This window comes from Ostrea edulis, chromosome 4 (assembly GCF_947568905.1).
Source record: "Ostrea edulis chromosome 4, xbOstEdul1.1, whole genome shotgun sequence".
In the NCBI taxonomy this organism is placed as follows: Eukaryota; Metazoa; Mollusca; class Bivalvia; order Ostreida; family Ostreidae; genus Ostrea; species Ostrea edulis.
This window is the reverse complement of record NC_079167.1, coordinates 2418133-2444101: the sequence shown is the minus strand read 5'-3', so window position 1 is coordinate 2444101 and position 25969 is coordinate 2418133. Positions and strand designations below refer to the sequence as shown.

At 35.3% G+C, this 25969-nt stretch overlaps 1 protein-coding gene across 5 annotated transcripts in view; it reads left to right on the top strand.

Annotated features, from left to right (window-relative positions):
* Positions 1-25969, top strand: part of LOC125669842 (tuberin-like) — a 72998-nt gene that overhangs the window by 18797 nt on the left and 28232 nt on the right. For all 5 annotated transcript variants that reach the window (XM_056161594.1, XM_056161598.1, XM_056161597.1 and 2 more), the window contains exons 15-29: positions 3355-3510; positions 3792-3929; positions 4233-4361; positions 8171-8283; positions 9341-9473; positions 9838-9963; positions 10068-10211; positions 10618-10807; positions 11196-11289; positions 11465-11567; positions 11774-11898; positions 12022-12177; positions 12320-12744; positions 14822-14979; positions 22083-22245. In XM_056161594.1, the coding sequence (XP_056017569.1) occupies positions 3355-3510; positions 3792-3929; positions 4233-4361; positions 8171-8283; positions 9341-9473; positions 9838-9963; positions 10068-10211; positions 10618-10807; positions 11196-11289; positions 11465-11567; positions 11774-11898; positions 12022-12177; positions 12320-12744; positions 14822-14979; positions 22083-22245 (2353 nt within the window). The remainder of the gene's footprint in view (positions 1-3354; positions 3511-3791; positions 3930-4232; positions 4362-8170; positions 8284-9340; positions 9474-9837; positions 9964-10067; positions 10212-10617; positions 10808-11195; positions 11290-11464; positions 11568-11773; positions 11899-12021; positions 12178-12319; positions 12745-14821; positions 14980-22082; positions 22246-25969) is intronic.

The following is a 25969-nucleotide window of genomic DNA, read 5'->3' as shown; positions in this document are numbered from 1 at the left end:
TCTAGTACTCAGTATCAACAGACATATCCATGAGGTAAGCTCTCTCTAGTACTCAGTATCAACAGACACATGTATGAGGTAAGCTCTCTCTAGTACTCAGTACCAACAGACACATCCATGAGGTAAGCTCTATCTAGTACTCAGTATCAACAGACACATGTATGAGGTAAGCTCTCTCTAGTACTCAGTATGAACAGACACATGCATGAGGTAAGCTCTCTCTAGTACTCAGTATCAACAGACATATCCATGAGGTAAGCTCTCTCTAGTACTCAGTATCAACAGACACATGTATGAGGTAAGCTCTCTCTAGTACTCAGTATTAACAGACACATGCATGAGGTAAGCTCTCTCTAGTACTCAGTATCAACAGACATATCCATGAGGTAAGCTCTCTAGTACTCAGTATCAATAGACACATCCATGAGGTAAGCTCTCTAGTACTCAGTATCAACAGACACATCCATGAGGTAAGCTCTCTAGTACTCAGTATCAACAGACATATCCATGAGGTAAGCTCTCTCTAGTACTCAGTATCAACAGACACATGCATGAGGTAAGCTCTCTCTAGTACTCAGTATCAACAGACACATCCATGAGGTAAGCTCTCTCTAGTACTCAGTATCAACAGACACATCCATGAGGTAAGCTCTCTAGTACTCAGTATCAACAGACATATCCATGAGGTAAGCTCTCTCTAGTACTCAGTATCAACAGACACATCCATGAGGTAAGCTCTCTAGTACTCAGTATCAACAGACATATTCATGAGGTAAGCTCTCTAGTACTCAGCATCAACAGACACATCCATGAGGTAATCTCTCTAGTACTCAGTATCAACAGACATATCCATGAGGTAATCTCTCTAGTACTCAATATCAACAGACATATCCATGAGGTAAGCTCTCTCTAGTACTCAGTATCAACAGACACATCCATGAGGTAAGCTCTCTAGTACTCAGTATCAACAGACACATGCATGAGGTAAACTCTCTAGTACTCAGTATCAACAGACATATCCATGAGGTAAGTCTCTAGTACTCAGTATCAACAGACATATTCATGAAGTAAGCTCTCTCTAGTACTCAGTATCAACAGACATATCCATGAGGTAAGCTCTCTAGTACTCAGTACCAACAGACATATCCATGAGGTAAGCTCTCTCTAGTACTCAGTATCAACAGACATATCCATGAGGTAAGCTCTCTCTAGTACTCAGTATCAACAGACACATGTATGAGGTAAGCTCTCTCTAGTACTCAGTATCAACAGACATATCCATGAGGTAAGCTCTCTAGTACTCAGTATCAACAGACACATCCATGAGGTAAGCTCTCTAGTACTCAGTATCAACAGACATATCCATGAGGTAAGCTCTCTCTAGTACTCAGTATCAACAGACACATGCATGAGGTAAGCTCTCTCTAGTACTCAGTATCAACAGACACATCCATGAGGTAAGCTCTCTCTAGTACTCAGTATCAACAGACACATCCATGAGGTAATCTCTCTAGTACTCAATATCAACAGACACATGCATGAGGTAAGCTCTCTAGTACTCAGTATCAACAGACATATCCATGAAGTAAGTCTCTAGTACTCAGTATCAACAGACATATCCATGAGGTAATCTCTCTAGTACTCAATATCAACAGACACATCCATGAGGTAAGCTCTCTAGTACTCAGTATCAATAGACACATCCATGAGGTAAGCTCTCTAGTACTCAGTATCAACAGACACATCCATGAGGTAAGCTCTCTAGTACTCAGTATCAACAGACATATCCATGAGGTAAACTCTCTAGTACTCAGTATCAACAGACATATCCATGAGGTAAGTCTCTAGTACTCAATATCAACAGACATATTCATGAAGTAAGCTCTCTCTAGTACTCAGTATCAACAGACATATCCATGAGGTAAGCTCTCTAGTACTCAGTACCAACAGACATATCCATGAGGTAAGCTCTCTCTAGTACTCAGTATCAACAGACATATCCATGAGGTAAGCTCTCTCTAGTACTCAGTATCAACAGACACATGTATGAGGTAAGCTCTCTCTAGTACTCAGTACCAACAGACACATCCATGAGGTAAGCTCTATCTAGTACTCAGTATCAACAGACACATGTATGAGGTAAGCTCTCTCTAGTACTCAGTATGAACAGACACATGCATGAGGTAAGCTCTCTCTAGTACTCAGTATCAACAGACATATCCATGAGGTAAGCTCTCTCTAGTACTCAGTATCAACAGACACATGTATGAGGTAAGCTCTCTCTAGTACTCAGTATTAACAGACACATGCATGAGGTAAGCTCTCTCTAGTACTCAGTATCAACAGACATATCCATGAGGTAAGCTCTCTAGTACTCAGTATCAATAGACACATCCATGAGGTAAGCTCTCTAGTACTCAGCATCAACAGACACATCCATGAGGTAAGCTCTCTAGTACTCGGTATCAACAGACATATCCATGAGGTAAGCTCTCTCTAGTACTCAGTATCAACAGACATATCCATGAGGTAAGCTCTCTCTAGTACTCAGTATCAACAGACACATCCATGAGGTAAGCTCTCTAGTACTCAGTATCAACAGACATATCCATGAGGTAAGCTCTCTCTAGTACTCAGTATCAACAGACACATGCATGAGGTAAGCTCTCTCTAGTACTCAGTATCAACAGACACATCCATGAGGTAAGCTCTCTCTAGTACTCAGTATCAACAGACACATCCATGAGGTAAGCTCTCTAGTACTCAGTATCAACAGACATATCCATGAGGTAAGCTCTCTCTAGTACTCAGTATCAACAGACACATCCATGAGGTAAGCTCTCTAGTACTCAGTATCAACAGACATATTCATGAGGTAAGCTCTCTAGTACTCAGCATCAACAGACACATCCATGAGGTAATCTCTCTAGTACTCAGTATCAACAGACATATCCATGAGGTAATCTCTCTAGTACTCAATATCAACAGACACATGCATGAGGTAAGCTCTCTAGTACTCAGTATCAACAGACATATTCATGAAGTAAGCTCTCTCTAGTACTCAGTATCAACAGACACATCCATGAGGTAAGCTCTCTCTAGTACTCAGTATCAACAGACACATGTATGAGGTAAGCTCTCTCTAGTACTCAGTATTAACAGACACATGCATGAGGTAAGCTCTCTCTAGTACTCAGTATCAACAGACATATCCATGAGGTAAGCTCTCTAGTACTCAGTATCAACAGACACATGCATGAGGTAAGTAATGCATATTAAATCTTAGTTTTTAGTCTCAAATTGAAATGTTTTCTTAATTTCAATCTGATTGATACAGTGTTTTCATTGACATAGGATGTGTTGATAAACCGAGTAGTGTTGCCCCATCTGTGCCATATTGATACTGACAATGACCCCCAGGTCAGAAAGGTCGCAGCTGACATGTTGCTGTTGCTGGCTAGTGGATGTAGTCCTTCATGTTTTGTGGAAATAATGGAAATCATAGAAAAGGTTTGTTTTTAATTTTGTTTTAATAACTGTTTGTGTAATGATTTCTTTATACATGTCACTATGTGAGGTGAAGTGTTGTGTGTGTGTGTATATACACATATATATATATGTATCTCTCTCTCTCTCTCTCTCTCTCTCTCTCTCTCTCTCTCTCTCTCTCTCTCAATGTGTAAACAATAACCATCCAATGATTTTAAACTGAAATTATGATTAACAAATGTCAGTTTTGGAATGAAGCATTTTAGAAGAATAATGCAAAGTTACGGATTTTCCCATCACAGTTAATAAGTAAACCCCTGATGGCTCGTTTAGCCTCACCTTATCCAAAGGTCGAGGGGTCAGATGTCATCCTGCAGCTTGAGGAGAACCAGTTAGAAGATGTGAAAACAGCCATGCTAGGATTGGTCGAGCTCTTCAAGGTGGGTGATATTACCCAACAGAAAAATTGTGGATGAACTAAAATACATATGTATGTGCAAAATGCATTGTTTTCAACGAACATGCTATCAAATCAGTAATGAATATATAAATGATGTTATGAGCATGCAAAACATCCAGTATAACTGTACACTGTTTATAAAGTTGAATACTTTTTATGAAATATATCCGAATAAAGAAGTGAGCATGTTAAATATAACTTGATTTTTATCATTGTAAACTCTGGTATTGTGTATATTCAGTGGAGTGGCCATTAATTGCATGTTATGGTTCTTTTCTTTTAGCAAAAGTTATACACAGATCCTTCTAGTCAATGTTTAAAGATTTATGACCTGTTAGTGATGCACATGAAGCAGCAGTACACGGAACCAAAGAAATTTTCCAGTCACACTGCAGTACAGATCAGGAAAAACGTAAGCATGATGGATTTCATTCTGATGTACTGGTTTCATTAATTGTTCGCCTATTTATGCCCCACACAACAAGTTGCAGAGGGTATAATGATTTTGACCTGTCCGTCTGTCAGTCCAGTTTTTGTCAGTACAAATCCTATGAAACTGCTTAACTGAATTTCATAATACAGAATTGCTGTGTAGATGTGCATATTAGGGCTATTCCAGCAAAAAACATAATGGGGGGAGGGACGGCAGCCGATATTTTTTTGGATAGGTGGGGGTGATTTTGGAAAATATATTTGTATGGGTGGTTGTCTTCCAGGTTAAAAAAAAAAACATGGGTGCCTGTGAATTATGATAAAAATGAAAACGTATCACGTTATGTATCTTTTATTACAAAAGAAGAAGGAAAGTAGAGCCATCCTACATTAAGTACGAAAAAAAGATTGATAAATGGGCAGATAACTCAATGTTACTGTCAAACTTTCCCCTCCAAGGCGTTACCCAACCTATTGTACACTGTACCTGTCCTAAACGACCACCTGTCTAACGCAACCAACGATCATGAGTTTTACAACCTTTTCGTGTAATTTCACCTTTATGAAACGACTACATTTTTATACCCCCCGCAACAAGTTGTGGGGGGGGGTATACTGGAATCGGGTTGTCCGTCTGTCTGTCCGTCCGTCCGTCTGTAGACGCAATGGTTTCCGGGCTCTAAAGCATTATCCTTTCCACCTACCGTCACCATATCATATATATGGACTACCCATGGGATGAAGATGTTCCCTATCGATTTTGGGGTCAAAAGGTCAAAGGTCAAGCGCACTGGACATCGAAGTAGCAATATGGTTTCCGGGCTCTAAAGCGTTATCCTTTCCACCTACCGTCACCATATCATATATATGGACTACCCATGGGATGAAGATGTTCCCTATCGATTTTGGGGTCAAAGGGTCAAAGGTCAAGCGCACTGGACATCGAAGTAGCAATATGGTTTCCGGGCTCTAAAGTGTTATCCTTTCCACCTACAGTCACCATATCATACATATGGACTACCCATGGGATGAAGATGTTCCCTATCGATTTTGGGGTCAAAAGGTCAAAGGTCAAGTACACTGGACATCGAAGTAGCAATATGGTTTCCGGGCTTTAAAGCGTTATCCTTTCCACCTACAGTCACCATATCATACATATGGACTACCCATGGGATGAAGATGTTCCCTATCGATTTTGGGGTCAAAAGGTCAAAAGTCACACGCACTGGACATCGAAGTAGCAATGTGGTTCGGTTTGTCATGCCATTTGTTTTTTACACTCAGAAAAGAGGTAGTTTATACCTATTACCAACACCCTTTGGGAGATTGGGGTAAGCGGGGGGTATTCTTAGTGAGCATTGCTCACAGTACCTCTTGTTTTTATTACAACGCGATTCCTACTTTTGATTTCAGTCGAGCATGGCTATTCTGGGAATTATCGCCCCTAACACTTTCGTTTTAAAATGCACAGGTAATAGTTCGGCGATGATCTTGTTTAATCGGCACTCTGAATCAATTATTATACCCAAGCTATCAATTGGTTAACGTGTAATTAACATGCAGCGTCGTGTGAGGTTAATTACCAAAGCCCGAGTTGTTGTTTATTTAACAAAATCAAGGATCAGGGAATCGAGACCGTTGTTTCCGAAGGTGTGAATTTCGACAGACTTTGATATGTGCGGGGTAATTCGGATATGAAATCTCCCACCTGGTATACCATTACGTTTAACAGGGTGGAAAATTTGCCTGATTTCGATATAAATCAGGTAAATATTATGCTTGGGACTGAAATTTTAAATGGAATATTTGCGAGTTTCCTGTACGAGAGATTGTAGGGGGGAAAATCAAAGGAAAAAAGTCACAATCTATATGCATACACTTTGTAATTTAGGGAAATATCTATGTCTTGCACTGAAGTTGCGAGAAAACCTAACTCGTTGAAAAGTTCTCCGTTGCTTGCTTGAATTGGTACACCGCTATACAATGCCATTTTATGTATACATATTGTAACTGATGTAATAAGACACTTGTCTTTTAAAAGCAATAAAGAGAGTAACAATATATGTGAATTTAAATTTTAAGTGGTATAATATATTCATATTTTATTTAGTTTTATAATTTCTATCATTAAAAAAAACCCCAACTTCTTGTCATTTCAACAATTAACAAGCACCCAGATCATGACATGAGTAAAAAGGACATGCACATCTAGTCCAGAAATGATATGACAATATCCTACATCATTAGTCTAGTGAAACTGTTTGTTTATAATAAGGAAACAGAGCTAGGTTTCTACAACTCACATGTTTCCAGAGTATACAAAATAAATTGCATTTTTTCTTTCATTTTATATGCTGAGATCATCCTTTTTTTCTCCCTACCAAAATTGCATTGGAAACCAAAATATGTAATTTTTTCCTGCAATGATTGCTACATGTACCTTCATCTCCCGATGAAACAACAAAGAAAGACAGTTTATTGTTTATATTTTGATGCATTTTAAAAACTATAAACTAGAATTAAGTTCTAAAATATCATATGGTTGATCCATTTGTTACGTTAAATGAAACAGTCAATACCCCATTTGACCTTTGACTTGGTAAAGATTATGCAGACAGGTGGTACTAGAAAACCGAAAATATAAGAGAAAAGATTCAGTGAATGTAAATATATAGGATTAAAACCAATTTGAATTTGTTGAAACTAAACTCTACCTTTAAAGGAAAATCTTAATATATACAGGCGATTTCAGTATTAAATTCTTTATCTTATTTGTATGGGTGGTGGTGGCAGGGGAGAATCTAATTGTATGGGTGGTGGTAGCAGAGGAAAATTTAATTGTATGGGTGGCTGTCTTAAAAATAAAGTGCCTTCCCTCCCTCCCCCCCCCCCCCTCATATTTTTTTTTACTGGAATAGCCCTTAGCAAGAAATTCTGATTTGATGTTATTTCTGGGAGTTATGTCCCTTTTGAACTTCAACTTTTTTTTCTCTCTGGGAGTTATGCCTTTTAAACTTAAAAATTTTGCCAAAATTAAATATACTAGTAAACAGTCCCTCCCTGCTCAAAGGTCATAAGTGCTGAGCATAGGCCTAAATTTTGCAGCCCTTCACCAGCAATGGTGACGTCTCCATATGAGTGAAAATTCTCGAGAGGGACGTTAAACAATATCCATTCAATCAATCCATAGCATTGCCATGAATTCTGTGTAACATTGTCATTAATTGTGGGGTATGTGAGTTTGCTCACTTTTTCGTTCATTTTTAAAGAGTGAAGGACCCTTAACTTATTTTAGGCCTTGATAGTTTTCCGGACCTTTTTTGGTTATCCCTGCAGCTATTAAGTTGAAATTTTAAACATGCACTTATATCAATGGGCTGCAGCTTAAGTTTGAGTTTGGGCTTTGTTGACTTGTTTTTGAAAGAGTTATGGACCTTGAACCTAGCAAGCAATGCTACAAAATGGGGCACAAAAATTTGTGTTTAACAAAAAGTCATGAAACCACAGTATTCATTTACCCAGAAAATCTAGATAGCAAGAAGTCAAATATGCACCCCTTATACAAGTAATGTAGACAGCAAATTAGTCTAATTAGTACATACACACTGTACCTCTTACATGAGAGTAATAATGATGATGTTTTTATAACTTTTGAGTACTCTATCTTGGCTTTGCTACATGACTAGTGCAGTGGTACTAACATCATTTCGTGTTCTATTCCATTCTAAATATACATGGACGTAAAACTCTTTCCTTTGGAAGCACCATATTCTGGACTTTCCTTGACAGGTAGTTGAAGTTTTGCTTCTGATGAGAGCAGACAATTTGTACCGGCTTGGCTTTCTGGACAAGAACATTGATGCCCACCTGGCATTTAGTCCTTACCTTAGTTGTGAAGAAATGTAAGAGAAATGTTTTATATGAATGCAATGTACATGTAATAGACGTGATTGTACGTGTGTGTTTGTTTTATTGTGTTTTCTATATATTCTAAAAGTTAAATCATTGTTATATAAGGCCACATCAAATCGATTCTCTGGTTCTCAGACACCGCCGCCCCCCAAAAAAATTGGCTGCTGACACGAGTTTATTGGCGCCCCGGAAAAAAATCACCGCCGCCCGTATTTGATCTGTCAAAATAAAATTTGTGTTTTGGCGCCAAAATCGTAAAGCGCCTTGCTGAATAAGACGTGCTGCTTAGTTGATGTAAACAATATGGTGACAGAAACAGTTCTTGTCAGCATTGAGATTATTTTTAACTCAAAACAGATTGTTCCATGGATAATTATACCGGTAGACTCGTCCTTGACAGTTGATACGCTTTGCAAGAAACTTCTGGGCGGTGAATTTAAAGAAATTGAAACCGTGAAGGAACAAATTGATGAAAGCAAGGCCGAGTTGAAGTACGACGTTTTTGTAGGTCGAAACAATTAAAACTGCTGACAGCGATAAGGTTTTTTCAACAATTCCTTTACAATTCATGACCTTGCCAAACATTTACAGGAAGTAGTTTTTGTATACTTGAATAAAATGATAAAAAACATACTATTTTGTATTCACTTTATTTGCATAAAGATCTACAAAATAAAAGCATGGCATACATATAAAAGAAGACAAGAAGCAGAATGAAAAGAAGCTATACGGTTTTCAATACCATTTGTAAAACTCTTAACTTTTTTCACAACACAAGAAAAAAATCACGGACAAAAAATCCCTACCCATTTGTGACATGGAGATAAATTGAAAAACTAAAACCCCTACCTACCTACCCATTTTTTGAAAAACAATTGTCTGAGAACCAGAGAATCGATTTGATGTGGCCTAAAGTATCTGTGTAACAGTAAATGATCTACCGTAAAAGAAACTGATGCATTCTGTTGTTTTATTAGTCCATGTGTAGTCTCAGTGTACTTTGTATATTGATTTTTTTTTAACAATGAGCCTCTACATTCTGTACAGTCAACCTCAGTTCTGTGACACTAAGGATGAGAACAGTTCCATTCCTACACACACAGTGGCATTTCTGTGGTCCGAGTCTGCGTACCTGGACTACGAGAAGTCGTTCAGTGTATTTCTGTCATGTTTAGAAAGTGTAAGTAAATTACATCAACCCCTACCTAATCAAGATATTTCTATCACACATTTACAGGTACTCATAGATAAGCTAGAGGCCTTTGCCTTTTAACAGAAATTGTTTTCATTACTTCAGCCTTTGGTTGATACTTTTATAAGAATTTTCCAGATGACTTGCAGTGCTCTGCTTTATACATTTTGTACTATCCTGGAAGTAAAATTGTAAGCCAGTCCTGCTCATTGCTAAATTCTCACTCTCTCTCCTATTGCCATTCCACTCACTGATCTGTTATTATTGAGCTCTCTATCCCATCATCCTTCTGTTTTGATTAATGACCAGAATTGGCAGTATAAAAGGAAACAGTTTACATGTTTTATTTCAGGACACAGACTGGGAAGTGCTGGAGCGGGTCCTGGTCAATCTACCATTACTTTTACAGAACAAAACCCTCATATTGTCAGGGAAGCATGACCTTATTAATTCCTTGTGTCATCAACTCTGTGCCATGGTATGAATGTCCTATAAAGGCTTAATGTATAACATATGTTTGAATGAAATGAATGTTGTTTTTTCTTGATTAATATTCTCATTTTATGGGGTTTTTGAACACAGGTGAATGATCGACTATTGAATTTCCCTGAGAAACTTCATGGCACCCCATCAGGAAGGTTCACAAGGTCAGATTTCCACACGTTTGTGTTTCCGGTATTGGCTTCCATGGTGTCCTACCACAGATATTTAGACAAAAACCGAGCAGTAAGTGTCTGGCTTGATGTGTTTAAAAAGTACATATAAGTAACTTATGTATCAAGATATTGTAGTCACTTTGGTATAATAGAATATAGTAATTCACTATACTTTACTTCCACTATCTTCTTGGATTCATCAGAAACAATTTTGTGGAATGTTCAACATGTTTATATAATTCTCCATGTATATTCAAAAGTTATCATAAAAAAAATTTGTCAAGGAAACCTCATGGTTTTATGCAAAAATTATATTTTTGTCCTTTTTATTATTTGATTTGGCACTTAAATTGGGTGATTTATGTTATAACTATGCCTCTATTTTTTGTGAGATTTATTCAAAATTGTAAATACTTTTGTTAATTACTCCAAAGTGTGGGCAACCTCTCACAGTTTTTTTGTTCCTGTTTTGACAGAGAGAGATGATTAAGTGCTTGGAGTTTGGATTGGTGTCTAAGTGTGCCAAGACTTGCACAAACTCGCTGAGGATTTGTACTCTGGAAATGCAGGACGTTATGATGCGATTGTTACCTTCTGTCTTACTGCAGCTGTCGAAAATCTCCGCCACGGTCCATATGGCTATACCAGTACTGGCATTCTTATCAAGTAAGCAGAAGTCGTGAGAAAGCTGAGTGACTGATAAATACTGAGTTACTGGCATTCTTATCAAGTAAGCAGAAGTCGTGAGAAGGCTGAGTGACTGATAAATACTGAGTTACTGGCAATCTTATCAAGTAAGCAGAAGTCGTGAAAAGGCTGAGTGACTGATAAATACTGAGTTACTGGCAATCTTATCAAGTAAGCAGAAGTCGTGAAAAGGCTGAGTGACTGATAAATACTGAGTTACTGGCAATCTTATCAAGTAAGCAGAAGTCGTGAGAAGGCTGAGTGACTGATAAATGCTGAGTTACTGACAATCTTATCAAGTAAGCAGAAGGTTTTGTGCGGATTCCTCGGATGTATGAATTGATATCTGAGTGGTGTTTACTTGTAGGTATTGTCCGGATTCCTCGGATGTACGCTAACTTTGTAGAGGAGGAGTACCTCAGTGTGTTTGCTATAGCTCTACCCTACACCAATCCATTTAAGTATGTTTCTCATTAAAATCGCTTCCATCATGCATTCAGAATTCCTGCTACATTTCTTGTCACACATGCACTTTTAGATTATTCATGTATGCTACTGAATTGTGGAAGCAGAAATACTCCAAACATTATTACAGTGTAATGCATAAAAGCTAAACACTCTTTCTGAATATTTCAGATTCAGCCATTACACTGTGTCGTTAGCTCACCATGTCATAGCCATTTGGTTCATACGATGCCGACTCCCCTTTAGAAAAAGTTTTGTCAAATTCATCCAGAAGGTGTGTTGATTTACTTACATTCAGTGTACAGTTAATGAGAATTACTATACAGTATACAGAGGCTGCAGACCAGTAAGAATAAATTCCTCAATGCCCAGAACTTATAATCATTTTGTTATATGTTAAAAGCTATCTTCCTCTGTGTTTTTCGTTGACAGTCATCAATTCTTTACAAACCAATCCTTTTGTTTTTCATATTTTGTTAGGGATTACAAGCTAACATTATACAACAGTTTGAAGAAAACTCCATTATCCATCAGCAACAGAATCAAAACCAGGACTCCAGTGACCGGAGTCGATCCAACAGCTTCAACGAGGCTGCTTATAGAAAGTAGGCAATGAGAGTTGGTTTTAAATCCCGTGTATAATGTATTATTACTGTAACAGAAAATTTTCAGAAAACAGATCGTTTTTAATTGCGTGTACTTTTTTGCATTTTGACATTTTCTTCCAGCCGCAGAAGGATGTATTCTGGATCTGCCGTTTCTCGTCAAAATTTGCAGGCCCCTGTAGATAACAAACTCTCTCAGTATCATTATGAGCTAACAGAGACCTGTCTAGATGTCATGTCACGCTACACATATGGAAACTACAGTGCCATTCCTACACGGTGAATGAGTGTCTTCCTCTACACCCAAAAGCATTTATAAGGCCCAACTTTTTTAATCCTATTTTATGAAATCTTGAATAAAATGTAAATTTTCATGTAAGTTTGTGAGTTATTTTCCTGATTTAAGGATGTGTTTATATAGGTCACCAGTGGCTGAATTTTTGCTGAATGGTGGACAATCACAAACATGGCTGTTAGGAAACAAAGTGATTACTATAACAACAAGTGGAGGTGGAGGAAATAAAACAAACAACACAGGCCTGTGTGACAAATGTCTGGCTCTGTATCAGAATGAACCTCCTGAAACAAAACCAACTCCTCCACCCACTTCTTCCAACAGGAGGCGCCACAAGTCGGCCTTTGTTGCTCGAACTTCATCCACAATAGAGAGCAGGGCAAGTGCAGATGATATTGGGATTCAGTCCAAATTGTCATTTGATGATTTACTTGACAATCCAGATAGCACTGTGGAACAGGATGTTGGCACACAGACTGGATCATCCCTCTCAGATCACACTCCTGCAAAACTTGGTCTTGAGACTGAGGCTATGGAGGCTTTCCTAATGGGTAATATTCAAATGGCATGATTTTTTGTCTTCAATGAAAAATAAAAACCAATTAACATGCTTACCCTATTGTGGTAAAAAGTATCTGTAATATAATTTATATATACAGAGACCATAAATCATGTATAGTATTAGGTTTTGGGTCACCCGGGTGACTCAGGAGGCTTTATGTAATCTGTTTTGGTCGGTCATTGTGCATTATCATTTTGAACATTTTCAACTTCTTTACAGATACTATGTGTATTAGGTCAATATTTACTTTTTACAGATACTATGTGTATTAGGTCAATATTTACTTTTTACAGATACTATGTGTATTAGGTCAATATTTACTTTTAAAGTTGATTTATAGCATTTATTGGGTATGGGGAACATAAAATGTGAATATCATGGTTCTCTGCCCCTGAGGCTAAAACCATTAAGTAATCATGGAATCTTTAAAAAATCTTCTTTTCCCAGACATCAAAGAGGCAAAATGTGTCCCCAGTTATGATGAGGAAGGAGGTCTCTACCAAACTTGTGAAATTCATTGCCCCTTGGTCATCTTCTTGAGTCCAGGCTCCAATGCAATAAAACTTAAACAAACTCACTTTTGATTTAAGTCTCACTTTTTATTGTATGTTACTTTTTTAAAGGGGCATGGACACGATTTGAGCTGAAAATTTTCAAATTTTATTTTTCCATTTTCAATATCTAGAATGCTAAACTAAAATATTTCTAATAGTCAGCAAAAATTTTAATGTCGGTTGTTGAGGTACATGGGAGATGCAGAGCTCACAAGTCTTTGTTATGTAAACAAGGCTCATGTGTTTTTGTTTATATATGTTAAATATACTAGTAAACATTACCTTTAAAGCAGATTTTTTCAATTTACAAGTTAATTCTGAACATAATTAGATAGTTTCTAGTGTTTGACACATCTCATTTTGCTTTAAACATGCTATTTTCTATTCAGCAATCTATATGTAAACAAAAACATGGCACGAGCCTTGTTTACATATTGAAGAATTGTGAGTGCTTTTTCTCACTTTTAACTCAACAACTGATATTAAAATTTTGGTTGATCTTTAGAAATTGTAAACATTAAAAATTGAAAATTTTCAGCTGAAATCGTGTCCATGTCCTTTTACAAGTGAGGCTTAGATCAAGAGTGAGCTCATCTCTTAAGTTTTATAGTCCTAGATCTGGAATTTAGGTCATCAAATGTTCAACATCTTTCACACATAAGCATTTTTGCAATTTTTCTGTGATATTCTTTAGATCTTAAAATTATGATGTGAAAAAAAATTCCAATTTTTTTTAATATCCTCTCAAAGACAGGATGTATTTATATGGTATGGCTCTGTCTGTCTATTTGTCTGGACCTTGTAGGCAAAATGCAAAATACACCATAAGCTCCAGGATCTTACAACTTGGTACATTTGATCTCCATAATGAGAAGAAGATGTCTGTGGTTTTTCAAGGTCAAAGTTCAAGGTCATAGTATCAGTTGATAGGAAGACCTTGTAGGCAGTATACAGACTGAACTATTGGGGCTGGTATCGTCAAACTTGGTACACATACTCTTTATGCCAAGTAGGTCAAAGGTCAAGGTCATAGTATCACTTAGTATTGTAACCTTGTAGGCAGGATTCAGACCAAACCGTTGGGGTTAGGATCATCATATTTGTTACACATACACTTTATGCCAAGAGGAGGATGCCTGTTGTTTCTCAAGGTCAAGGTCATAGTAGCACTTAATAGAAAAACCTTGTTTTCCTTATAGATACAGATATTGCCCTGAAATTTAGTCACAAGCTTCCGGGGGAGGGTTATAAGTCCTCAGGGAAATACATAATCAGTTCATGTGTTAGATAGATTAGTGCACCATGACCAGTTGGGAATGTGTATGATATCAATTCAGAGTGCATAATGTGCTAACAGGCTCATCGGGCGTATGATAGTCGAGTGTTGCACCGTTTGTGGAACCCTTGTTTTATGTAGTAAAAATCGGTAAAAATATAACATGAAAGATTTGCTGTTAGGTCATTGTAGATGTAAATCTGTGATATATTTGTGTCATGAAGGCTCATTTGTAGGGATTCAGAGGAAGCATTCCTCTGATGGCCGTGTGTTCCAGCGTAACATGTGTGCTTGCTGGTGTTCTGGCTGGGCAGAGATATTTATAAGGGGGCCCAGTGGTAACATAGCGTGGATGATTAGAATTGAAAATGACCTGTCCCACACATCCATGCAGGTAAGCCTAACGATATCAAAATTAAAATGTAGAATGTCCAAATGGTGCAAATGTAAAATTGTGTAATTTTGCTAGCTTTTGGAGATGAAAACTAGTATACTATAGGAACATTCAACAGGCAATATTGATAATTATGTATAATCCACAGGCACTCGACGTTTTAGATATCTGTAATTAAAAAAATTGTCTTTCTATAAACAAAATATTCACAAGGTATATCATGCCGCCATCTTGGTTTTCTTTTTTCCCCAGATGCATCGCTTGCAATTTTCGGCTAAAAGTTCAATATGATAATTAGACCTCTACTGTTTAGAATCAAATCTGTCAATGTCTTATCCCTTGCATTGTTATGGTGAACTGGAAATAAAGTCCATTAATTGGCTCTAATCAACCGTCAAAATCATCTACTGCTTCTCAAATGCGACAAACTGCTGAAGTAAGGACGGAAGTTGACATAATCATGCAAATGAGAATTCCCTTGCTGATGTACCTCTGATGCTTGTGCGAGGGGGAAAGGGGGGGGGGGGGGGGGGAGCACAATTGTGTGGTTTTGGAACAGGCTGGCATGGGAAGTTTAGTAAATCTATCGCAATGCCAAAACAACATTGGAAATGCTCATGATTGTCCCCCCCCTTTTTTTTTGCTATGACTCCATCCCACTAAGGTTTGTCACCCATTGTGACAACACTGAAAATTTACAGACATTTGGCTGTATAAATGTCACTGTGAACGTTTGAGAGTATGCCCATGTGTACGTGTGTGTAGGTGTTAATATTCAGTTATTGTGAACTTTTCTTAAATATTACGTATGGCATAAAATTTACTTTCAAATAATTATATAGGGGGGGGGGGGTATATAGGAATCACTGTCTGTCTGTCCGTCTGTCTGTGCAGATTCGTGTCCGGGCCATAACTTTTGTTCTTTGACTTAGGCATACCATATTTGGCACACAGGTGGATCACCATAAGACGATGTGTCATGTACCTTCATGACCTCTATATAACCTTGACCTCAAGGTCAAAATTAAAGGTTTTTACAATGGATTTGTGTCAGTGCCATGACTTCTTTGTTCTTTGACATAGGCATACCATATTTGACACATGAGTGTATCACCATGAGATGATGTGTCGGGTACCTTCATGACCTCTATATGACCTTGAACTATGACCTCAAGGTCAAAATTAATTATAGGGTTTTGACATAGTCATACCATAAGACATGGGTGTATCACCATGAGACTATGTGTCATGTACATTAATTTTTATGACCTTGACCTTTGATCTCAAGGTCAAAATTATAGGTTTATGCCATGGATTTGTGTTCAGACTATATCTTCCTTTTTCTTCTACAAAGGCATACCATATTTTTACACTCAGGAAAGAGGTAATTTATACCTACTAACAACACTCTTTGGGAGATTGGGGTAAGCGGGTGAGCAGTACCTCTTGTTTTAATTAAATGAATGCATGAATAAGTTTAACGTTGAAAAAAATGAAATAAGATAGATAAAGTGTTCAAGATCCATTGGTATCTGACATATTTACTGCTAATTATAATATTTACTATTTTTAATTTTATTGACCTATGAAAAAAGGGCTGTCCCAAAATTATGTCAACTTCCGTCCTTACTTCAGCGGTTTGTTGTGTTTGAGAAGCAGTAGACGATATTTGACGGCTGAATAAGGTTAATAAATGGACTTTATGTCCAGTTCACCAAGATGATGTGAGAGGCAAGACCTTGACAGAGTTGAGTCTATCATATCAAAACTTTGCTTAAAATTGTAAGCAATGTAGCTGGTAAAAAAGGAAACCAAGATGGCCAAATGATATACCTTGTGAATATTTTGTCTATAGGAAGACAATTGTTTTTATTATAGATGTCTAAAACAGCGAGTGCCTGTGGTGTAATCAAGGGTATATTCAAAAGATTTCATTTCATTTAATTTTAAGCCTTTTTTTAAAGTTAAGTTCAACCAGGATACATTAAGTGTTATTGCAAGCAGTATTCAATATTTTAATGAATTATGCATGTTAGTTTGTAAAGATTGAAAATATACCAAATACAGGTGTATGATTTTTATTCGCGCGTCTGGGGCATGCTATGTTATGATTTTTATACGCGCATCTGGGGCGTGCTATGTTATGGTGATCCTGTCCGTCCATCTGTCCTGCTACATGTATGTGTCCGGCTCGTAAGTAAACTTAATACTATGAATCACCAAAATTTGACAGCTGATACCAATCGAGTGATGACAACAGCTCCCAACAATCGTAACTACTCGGCTATTTCCGTAACCACAAATGAACCTCGTATGTGGATCGACGCCATCAGAGTCTGTAGCCATGTGTACACAAATGTAATTATGACGTCACAATCGTACGTTACAATATGAAATGTGAGCTTTCAAATGCATCTAAGATATCATACATCTCTGAAGTATTCTATCACTATCAATTTCCACTTATATGTTTATGTATTAGAGTGAATAAGACGTTAATGATACCAAAACTGAATCTTTGGTGAAAATCTAAATAACATATTATACAGGGATTCGGTTCTGGCCTTTTAACTTCATCTACAGGGGCACTTCTGGCTAAGAAATGCATCGATTTGATGCAATTCTTGCGCCAATCCACGTCTGAGTCTTCTTACCGGTTACAGAAAAGGACAAACGCATGATCCAATTGAGTTGATACATCTTAGAAGTTGTTGTTGTCGGTTCATTTTTATTTCCGTGCAGAATTACGGGTAGTGTCCACACTAGTGGGCCCCCTTCCAGGTATCTGGCTAGCTGCATGCATGGCAGATCTCACCTCAGATCTCCATTCTTTTCGGTCTTGAGGGTCGGCAGTAGAGAGCTTCCATTCTCTACGATCTTTCTCCGTCTGTTAGGTAGAGATAAATAAAGTTAGGTCACTTTGACCTTTTGATTTTAAAGACAATATGGCCAAATATGGCAAAATCTTGGCTGACTTGTAACTGGACAATTATTTGGTCTAAGTCATCAAACTTGGTCAGTTAATGTATCATAAGTAGAAGGTGTGTAGCACTCTAAATCAAGGTCACTGACCTATAATTAAGATGACATGGCCATATATGGCATAACTCTTTTTTAGACTCATGTAGATATGAGTCCTAGAATCAGCAAACTTTGTCAATTTGTGCATAGAAATGTAAACTGAAGCTTAAAATCAGGTCATTAAAACTTTTAAATTGGTAAGTATTTAAATTAACTGTTTTAAGGGAGGTAATCCCTACATAAGTAAGAGAGTAATGCAGTAACCCTTTTCAATAATTATTACATCAAGAAATACTAATTTTTTCATGAAATGTAGCTACAGTCCCTGAAACATTCTACTTTACCATTTTTCTTTGCGTTCACTGTGAGCTTTCAGTGTGTTCACTGTGCGCTTTCCGTTTACAGTTTTGCGCTCACCGTTCACAAAGCGTTCACAGTGCGTTCATCGTTCACAGTCATTCAGAACACTGAAGTGAAAGGATCGATCTTCATAGCAAGGCTAAAATGAAAAAGGAACGTGTGCATAAGAGTGAAAGTATACTTACTTATTATATCAGAAATTTAATTTATAAAGTACAAATGTCAGGATTATCTATTGTGAAAATTCAAGGAAAACTGCAGATTTCTTACCAATATCAAACTTTAGAATAGAATAAATAATTTTTGATATTACAAAACATAACTATTGTTTGTTTTGGTGGGAGAAATTCTGAATGAGAGAAAAATGTAAGAGCCTGCAGTTATCAATTCAACCCTTGTACATGTAATGAAGAACGAGCGCTGGTACATGTACAAAATTGAGGCAGTTTCAGTTAATAAATACACCCCCCCCCCCAAAGTCTCATTTTAGCATTTTCAAGTTTGGGCAAAAGCACAATTTAATATTATTATTTTGTCTCACTTAACAAGATTTTTAGACAAATCAATTTTTCCTCTTAAGCCCCCCCCCCCCCCCCAACTTAAAAAAAACGATACTACATTTCAATACACATTGGCTTGAATGTCAAACTGATTTGAAAATGTATTTCTGATTATTTTATGCCTATATTTATGAAATACATTGTAAATACAGTGAAACTTCTCTAAACCGGCCCCTCAGAAAACCGGTTCTCCCTGAATATCGGCCGATTTTCAAAGTCCCGGCAGAAATCTTAACATTTCCTTACAAAGAAAGTCTTACAAAACCGGCCACCCCTGAAAACCGGACATCGGCCACTTTTTGAAGTACATTTGTTAACAAACATGTGTAATTTACCCTTAACATACCGGCCACTTTTTGAAGACAAGAAAATTTTGGCCAGAGGTTGATCAAGATTGTCCAGGTGTGCAAATTGACTGACCAACTGGCCAGGTGGGAAATTATCAACCGGAGGTGTGAAAAACACTAGTGGCCTCTTTAATTTCTATTGTTTACCTGTGCTGTCAAGGGTGTTAATTGACACTTAGCTAATCCAAGAGACCCTTCCAAATTCTGTACAAAATGTAAAAAACAGGAACATATTGAATGAATACGGAATCAAACGCCATATTGTTTCACCATACTATCATATGGATATAAGCGGTAGTTAATAAAGAACAAACCCATGATTGTTAATGATAATTATTAAAAGATAGATTAATTTTCTTGGTTTCCATAGACTTGAAATTCCAAAGAAATATTCAAATTACAATTTCATATTTACTACTGCACTTTTTAAAAACGTCAAAACAAAATTGTTAATGACATAAGCGATGAATGTAAACAGAGTTTTTATAAGTAAGAGGAATTCCAATAATAGTCCTCTGTGTTTTCTTTATGTATTCTGTTATAGATTTTCAGTTTGAAATTTGATGATTTCAGCGAGAATATTTCTTGTAATTCATAATTACCTTTAGGTACAAGCGGACTAATTTAATCTCCACCGATAATTGATCATAGATCACCAGATCTAAGTGAACAGTACCTACTATGTGAATATTGAGATAAAACATCTATAATTGCTAAATTCTCGGTATACCGGCCATCCCTCTAAACCGGCCGTTTTTTCCGGTCCGAGAGCCGGCCGGTTTGGAGAAGTTTCACTGTAAATGTATTTACTCCTTTCCCCAAGTTTGAAACTTTTATATCATTTGTCTATAATATAAAGTGTAATTTTTCTCATACATTTCTGCCCCACATATGATATACGTATAGTTTAGTACAATAAACAGTTTTATCCGCTTCAAAAACATTGCACAATCTATTATATGGAAATTCATGGTCACACTATGTTTTTTGTACATACTGTAATTCTGGGATTATTTCCTCAGGTCGATATACCGATTGTTAAGCCGTTCTTGGCACACTGATTTTGACTGTGGATAACTCCATTTACCTGATCAGGATATGGGGCTCACGGCGGGTGTGACCGGTCAACAGGGGATGCTTACTCCTCCTAGGCACCTGATCCCACTTCTGGTGTGTCCAGGGGTCCGTGTTTGCCCAACTATCTATTTTGTATTCCTTGTAGGAGTTATGAGATTGATCACTGTTCGTTATCTTCACCTTGCATACTATACATGTATTTGTAATAACGTGAATTGCGCAAAATCTCCATGGGAATAAACCTTTTATACTAATTAGAAGCGTTCAGGTGTCATCACAAGATACCTATACTACCAGTGTTGTTTGATTAATGCATTTTTATCTTGACTCCTTTCAGGGATGTTTTTTAATTGCATGTAATCAAAATGACCGCGCTCATAAATTTTGAAATCATACATGTACACCTGTAAATTCATGGCGCTAATTACTAGACTATCTTTGTTTCACATACATTGTTTGTACTCTTGTGTTAAGATATTGAATACTATGCATCTTAAAATGAAATACATGAAGTATACCGAGATACCAATATCCATGATTTATGAAAACGTCAAGAATTCTAAGTATTATTGATTATTTGTTTCTACTTTAATGTATGCATGTATCTGTACATGTAAAACTGTAAACAATGTACATAAAAAAAAATCTTTTGTTTGTGCATGATTGCTGCTGTATTGATATGAAATTTACGATCATTTCATGAAAAATATACATCCAGTACTTGAATAAAAATGAACAAACAGATGTATTCATATATATATTCCCTACCTGATTATAAAATAAGTACAATCCAAAGGGAAAATCTGAAATATACCAAATGAATAGACCATTTTGCGTTCACCGTGCATTCACTGTTCAAGTGGGAAAGTAGAATGTTTCAGGAACTGTACATAACAATTGATATGAATTTTTTTTTTCTAACATTAATGATATAAATATATGCAATATTGTACTAGAAAATTTGCAAAGACTTGATATTAAAACACATCACACAGCAGATAGTGGAATTGTCTCATGGGAATAATGATCTAAACCATGGTGTTTCAAGGGTTGAACATTTTGATTAGAGGCAAATTCTGTCTGTGCAATTAAAATTCCATTTGTCTCTTGGGAGTAATGATGTTGGTGTTTCTAAGAGTTTAGCTGTACTTGCAAAGATCATTGTGATAAAAGGTAAATTGCATCTGTCCAGTTAAAGATTAATTAATGAGTATATAGAAGGCTGTGGAAATAATTTTTCCCTCCTTCGGTTATAGGGCATTTCTTTGTACAATTCAGAATATGAAAGAAACTAAATATATGTAATAAAATGAAAATATGTTTTGAAATATTTCTGTAATTATTTGAACAATTCAAGAGATATATTGACATGTCAATTGCATTATGCAAAAGACACATTATAAGGAATATTTATCTTGATTTTATCTCAGACCTTAAAGCAAAGATATTGGTGCAATCTTTGCACCAATTAAGGTTGACATGATGTTGTGATGCACATTTATCTGTTTATAATGAATCTGACAGGTGTATCGTGTGATGTTGTGGTGCACATTATTATTATTTTAATGAAAGACTGTTCATATTGTTAATGATCTCCATGCCTGCTCTGAGAAGTGTAAAATACACACGCAGGAATAGTTGAAAATGATATTCACAAGATTAAATTAGCATTAAGAAGAGATAAAATTTTGTGCCAGTAGAACTTGAGGGAACAGTTCAGAATTTCCCTTCTTTTTAGGAGTCGCAGGCCCCAGACATCACCATGTTGTTTGCATCTGTCCAGAAGAAGGAGCCAGACCTAGAAAGCCTACACAGTCGGATTGACAGTGGCAGTATCGGAGAGGATGAGTACGAGTCACTATACGATCAGCACTTCCCATCAGACCATAGTCAAGATGGAGGTAACGTCAAAGATAATTCATATGACCATGTTTGTTTGCATGCAACAAAATTGTAGGCATGCATGTTAGTTGCTGATTGTTTTTTAAGGAAGATGATACTAAGAGCAGATTTGTTTTTTTATCTAATGCAAAAACTTTAAGAAGTAACTTACTACCAAGTCTTTTATTCAGTGTAAAGTAAATTTATATAGATAATGATAAAAATACTTTCTGCAATATTATCTATATTCTGCAAAAATATCAAGGTAAAATTATTCAGCAGATCTTTTAAAATTATGTTGTAAAATGTTTAGTTTCGACATTAAATATATCATCCGCCTCCAATGTTGTTTAAGAAAAGTTTAAATACATGTATATTTTTTTAGACCATGTATAAAAGAAATCATTTTGATATAGTGTGCTCATTTTTAATCATTTACTGTGTTAAACATGTCAAAATTAAGTCTTGATTTTTATATTGGTTCCAACTAAAATTGTCTCGTGACTGTTCAGGATTAATATCTAAAGTTTTTGACATCCTCAAATTGTTCCTTTATTATTCCTTTTTTTCCCTTTATATATATATAATTTCCCAAAACCTATGACAAACTATTGAAAATAGCTGCCAGGGATAGGGCCTTAACCAAGCTTCCTCTATTGACAATCATACTCCCTACAACACTATACACAGGGGGTGAATAAATTAAAGATATACATAAAAAGATAAGATTTTGAAGATATTATTGAATTGTAAATTTTTTATACATATGGAATTTTCAATAACAATAGAAATTATTTTATTTTTTTTATATAATTGTGTGCTTTGCATATTTCATATAAAAAAAAGAATTGAAATATGTTGACAGTCAAAATCTCCAGTTTTTTCAAGCACTGACAGTTCACCGCGGAAAGATGTGGTTATGATATAGCTAGTAAGTAATAAGTTAGTATAAAACAAAGACTACAACATGTGTTACAATAAACTGTCAAAAAGAGGCTAAGAATTTACTGTATACAAACATGTAATAATAAACTGTCAAAAAGAGGCTAAGAATTTACTGTATACAAACATGTAATAATAAACTGTCAAAAAGAGGCTAAGAATTTACTGTATACAAACATGTATTACAATAAACTGTCAAAAAGAGGCTAAGAATTTAATGTATACAAACACAATTTATAGAATAAAAATAAATGATAGTGTACCTTATGGAAAATTGTTACCATATGCATTTTGCCCAGCCCACTTTAAAGGAAAAAAATCATACTCCAAGGCACAATCTAATATAGAGCAGAACTAATTAATGTACAGTATTTATACAATCTGATATAGAGCAGAACTAATTAATGTACAGTATTTATACAATCTGATATAGAGCAGAACTAATTAATGTACAGTATTTATAGAACTAATTAATGTACAGTATTTATACAGTGTGCTATAGAGCAGAACTAATTAATGTACAGTATTTATAGAACTAATTAATGTACAGTATTTATACAATCTAATATAGAGCAGAACTAATTAATGTACAGTATTTATACAATCTAATGTAGAGCAGAACTAATTAATGTACAGTATTTATACAGTGTGCTATAGAGCAGAACTAATTAATGTACAGTATTTATACAATGTGCTATAGAGCAGAACTAATTAATGTACAGTATTTATACAATCTAATATAGAGCAGAACTAATTAATGTACAGTATTTATACAATCTAATATAGAGCAGAACTAATTAATGTACAGTATTTATACAGTGTGCTATAGAGCAGAACTAATTAATGTACAGTATTTATACAATCTAATATAGAGCAGAACTAATTAGTGTACAGTATTTATACAATCTGATATAGAGCAGAACTAATTAATGTACAGTATTTATACAATCTGATATAGAGCAGAACTAATTAATGTACAGTATTTATAGAACTAATTAATGTACAGTATTTATACAGTGTGCTATAGAGCAGAACTAATTAATGTACAGTATTTATACAATCTGATATAGAGCAGAACTAATTAATGTACAGTATTTATACAATCTGATATAGAGCAGAACTAATTAATGTACAGTATTTATAGAACTAATTAATGTACAGTATTTATACAGTGTGCTATAGAGCAGAACTAATTAATGTACAGTATTTATACAATCTGATATAGGGCAGAACTAATTAATGTACAGTATTTATACAATCTGATATAGAGCAGAACTAATTAATGTACAGTATTTATACAATATAATATAGAGCAGAACTAATTAATGTACAGTATTTATACAATCTGATATAGAGCAGAACTAATTAATGTACAGTATTTATACAATCTGATATAGAGCAGAACTAATTAATGTACAGTATTTATACAATCTGATATAGAGCAGAACTAATTAATGTACAGTATTTATACAATGTACTATAGAGCAGAACTAATTAATGTACAGTATTTATACAATCTGATATAGAGCAGAACTAATTAATGTACAGTATTTATACAGTGTGATATAGAGCAGAACTAATTAGTGTACAGTATTTATACAATCTGATATAGAGCAGAACTAATTAATGTACAGTATTTATACAATCTGATATAGAGCAGAACTAATTAATGTACAGTATTTATACAATGTACTATAGAGCAGAACTAATTAATGTACAGTATTTATACAATCTAATATAGAGCAGAACTAATTAATGTACAGTATTTATACAATCTGATATAGAGCAGAACTAATTAATGTACAGTATTTATACAATCTAATATAGAGCAGAACTAATTAATGTACAGTATTTATACAATCTAATATAGAGCAGAACTAATTAATGTACAGTATTTATACAATCTGATATAGAGCAGAACTAATTAATGTACAGTATTTATACAATGTACTATAGAGCAGAACTAATTAATGTACAGTATTTATACAATCTGATATAGAGCAGAACTAATTAATGTACAGTATTTATACAATCTAATATAGAGCAGAACTAATTAATGTACAGTATTTATACAATCTAATATAGAGCAGAACTAATTAATGTACAGTATTTATACAATCTAATATAGAGCAGAACTAATTAATGTACAGTATTTATACAATCTAATATAGGGCAGAACTAATTAATGTACAGTATTTATACAATCTAATATAGAGCAGAACTAATTAATGTACAGTATTTATACAATCTGATATAGGGCAGAACTAATTAATGTACAGTATTTATACAATCTAATATAGAGCAGAACTAATTAATGTACAGTATTTATACAATCTAATATAGAGCAGAACTAATTAATGTACAGTATTTATACAATCTAATATAGAGCAGAACTAATTAATGTACAGTATTTATACAATGTGCTATAGAGCAGAACTAATTAATGTACAGTATTTATACAATCTGATATAGAGCAGAACTAATTAATGTACAGTATTTATACAGTGTGCTATAGAGCAGAACTAATTAATGTACAGTATTTATACAGTGTGCTATAGAGCAGAACTAATTAATGTACAGTATTTATACAATCTAATATAGAGCAGAACTAATTAATGTACAGTATTTATACAATCTAATATAGAGCAGAACTAATTAATGTACAGTATTTATACAATCTAATATAGAGCAGAACTAATTAATGTACAGTATTTATAGAACTAATTAATGTACAGTATTTATACAGTGTGCTATAGAGCAGAACTAATTAATGTACAGTATTTATACAATCTGATATAGGGC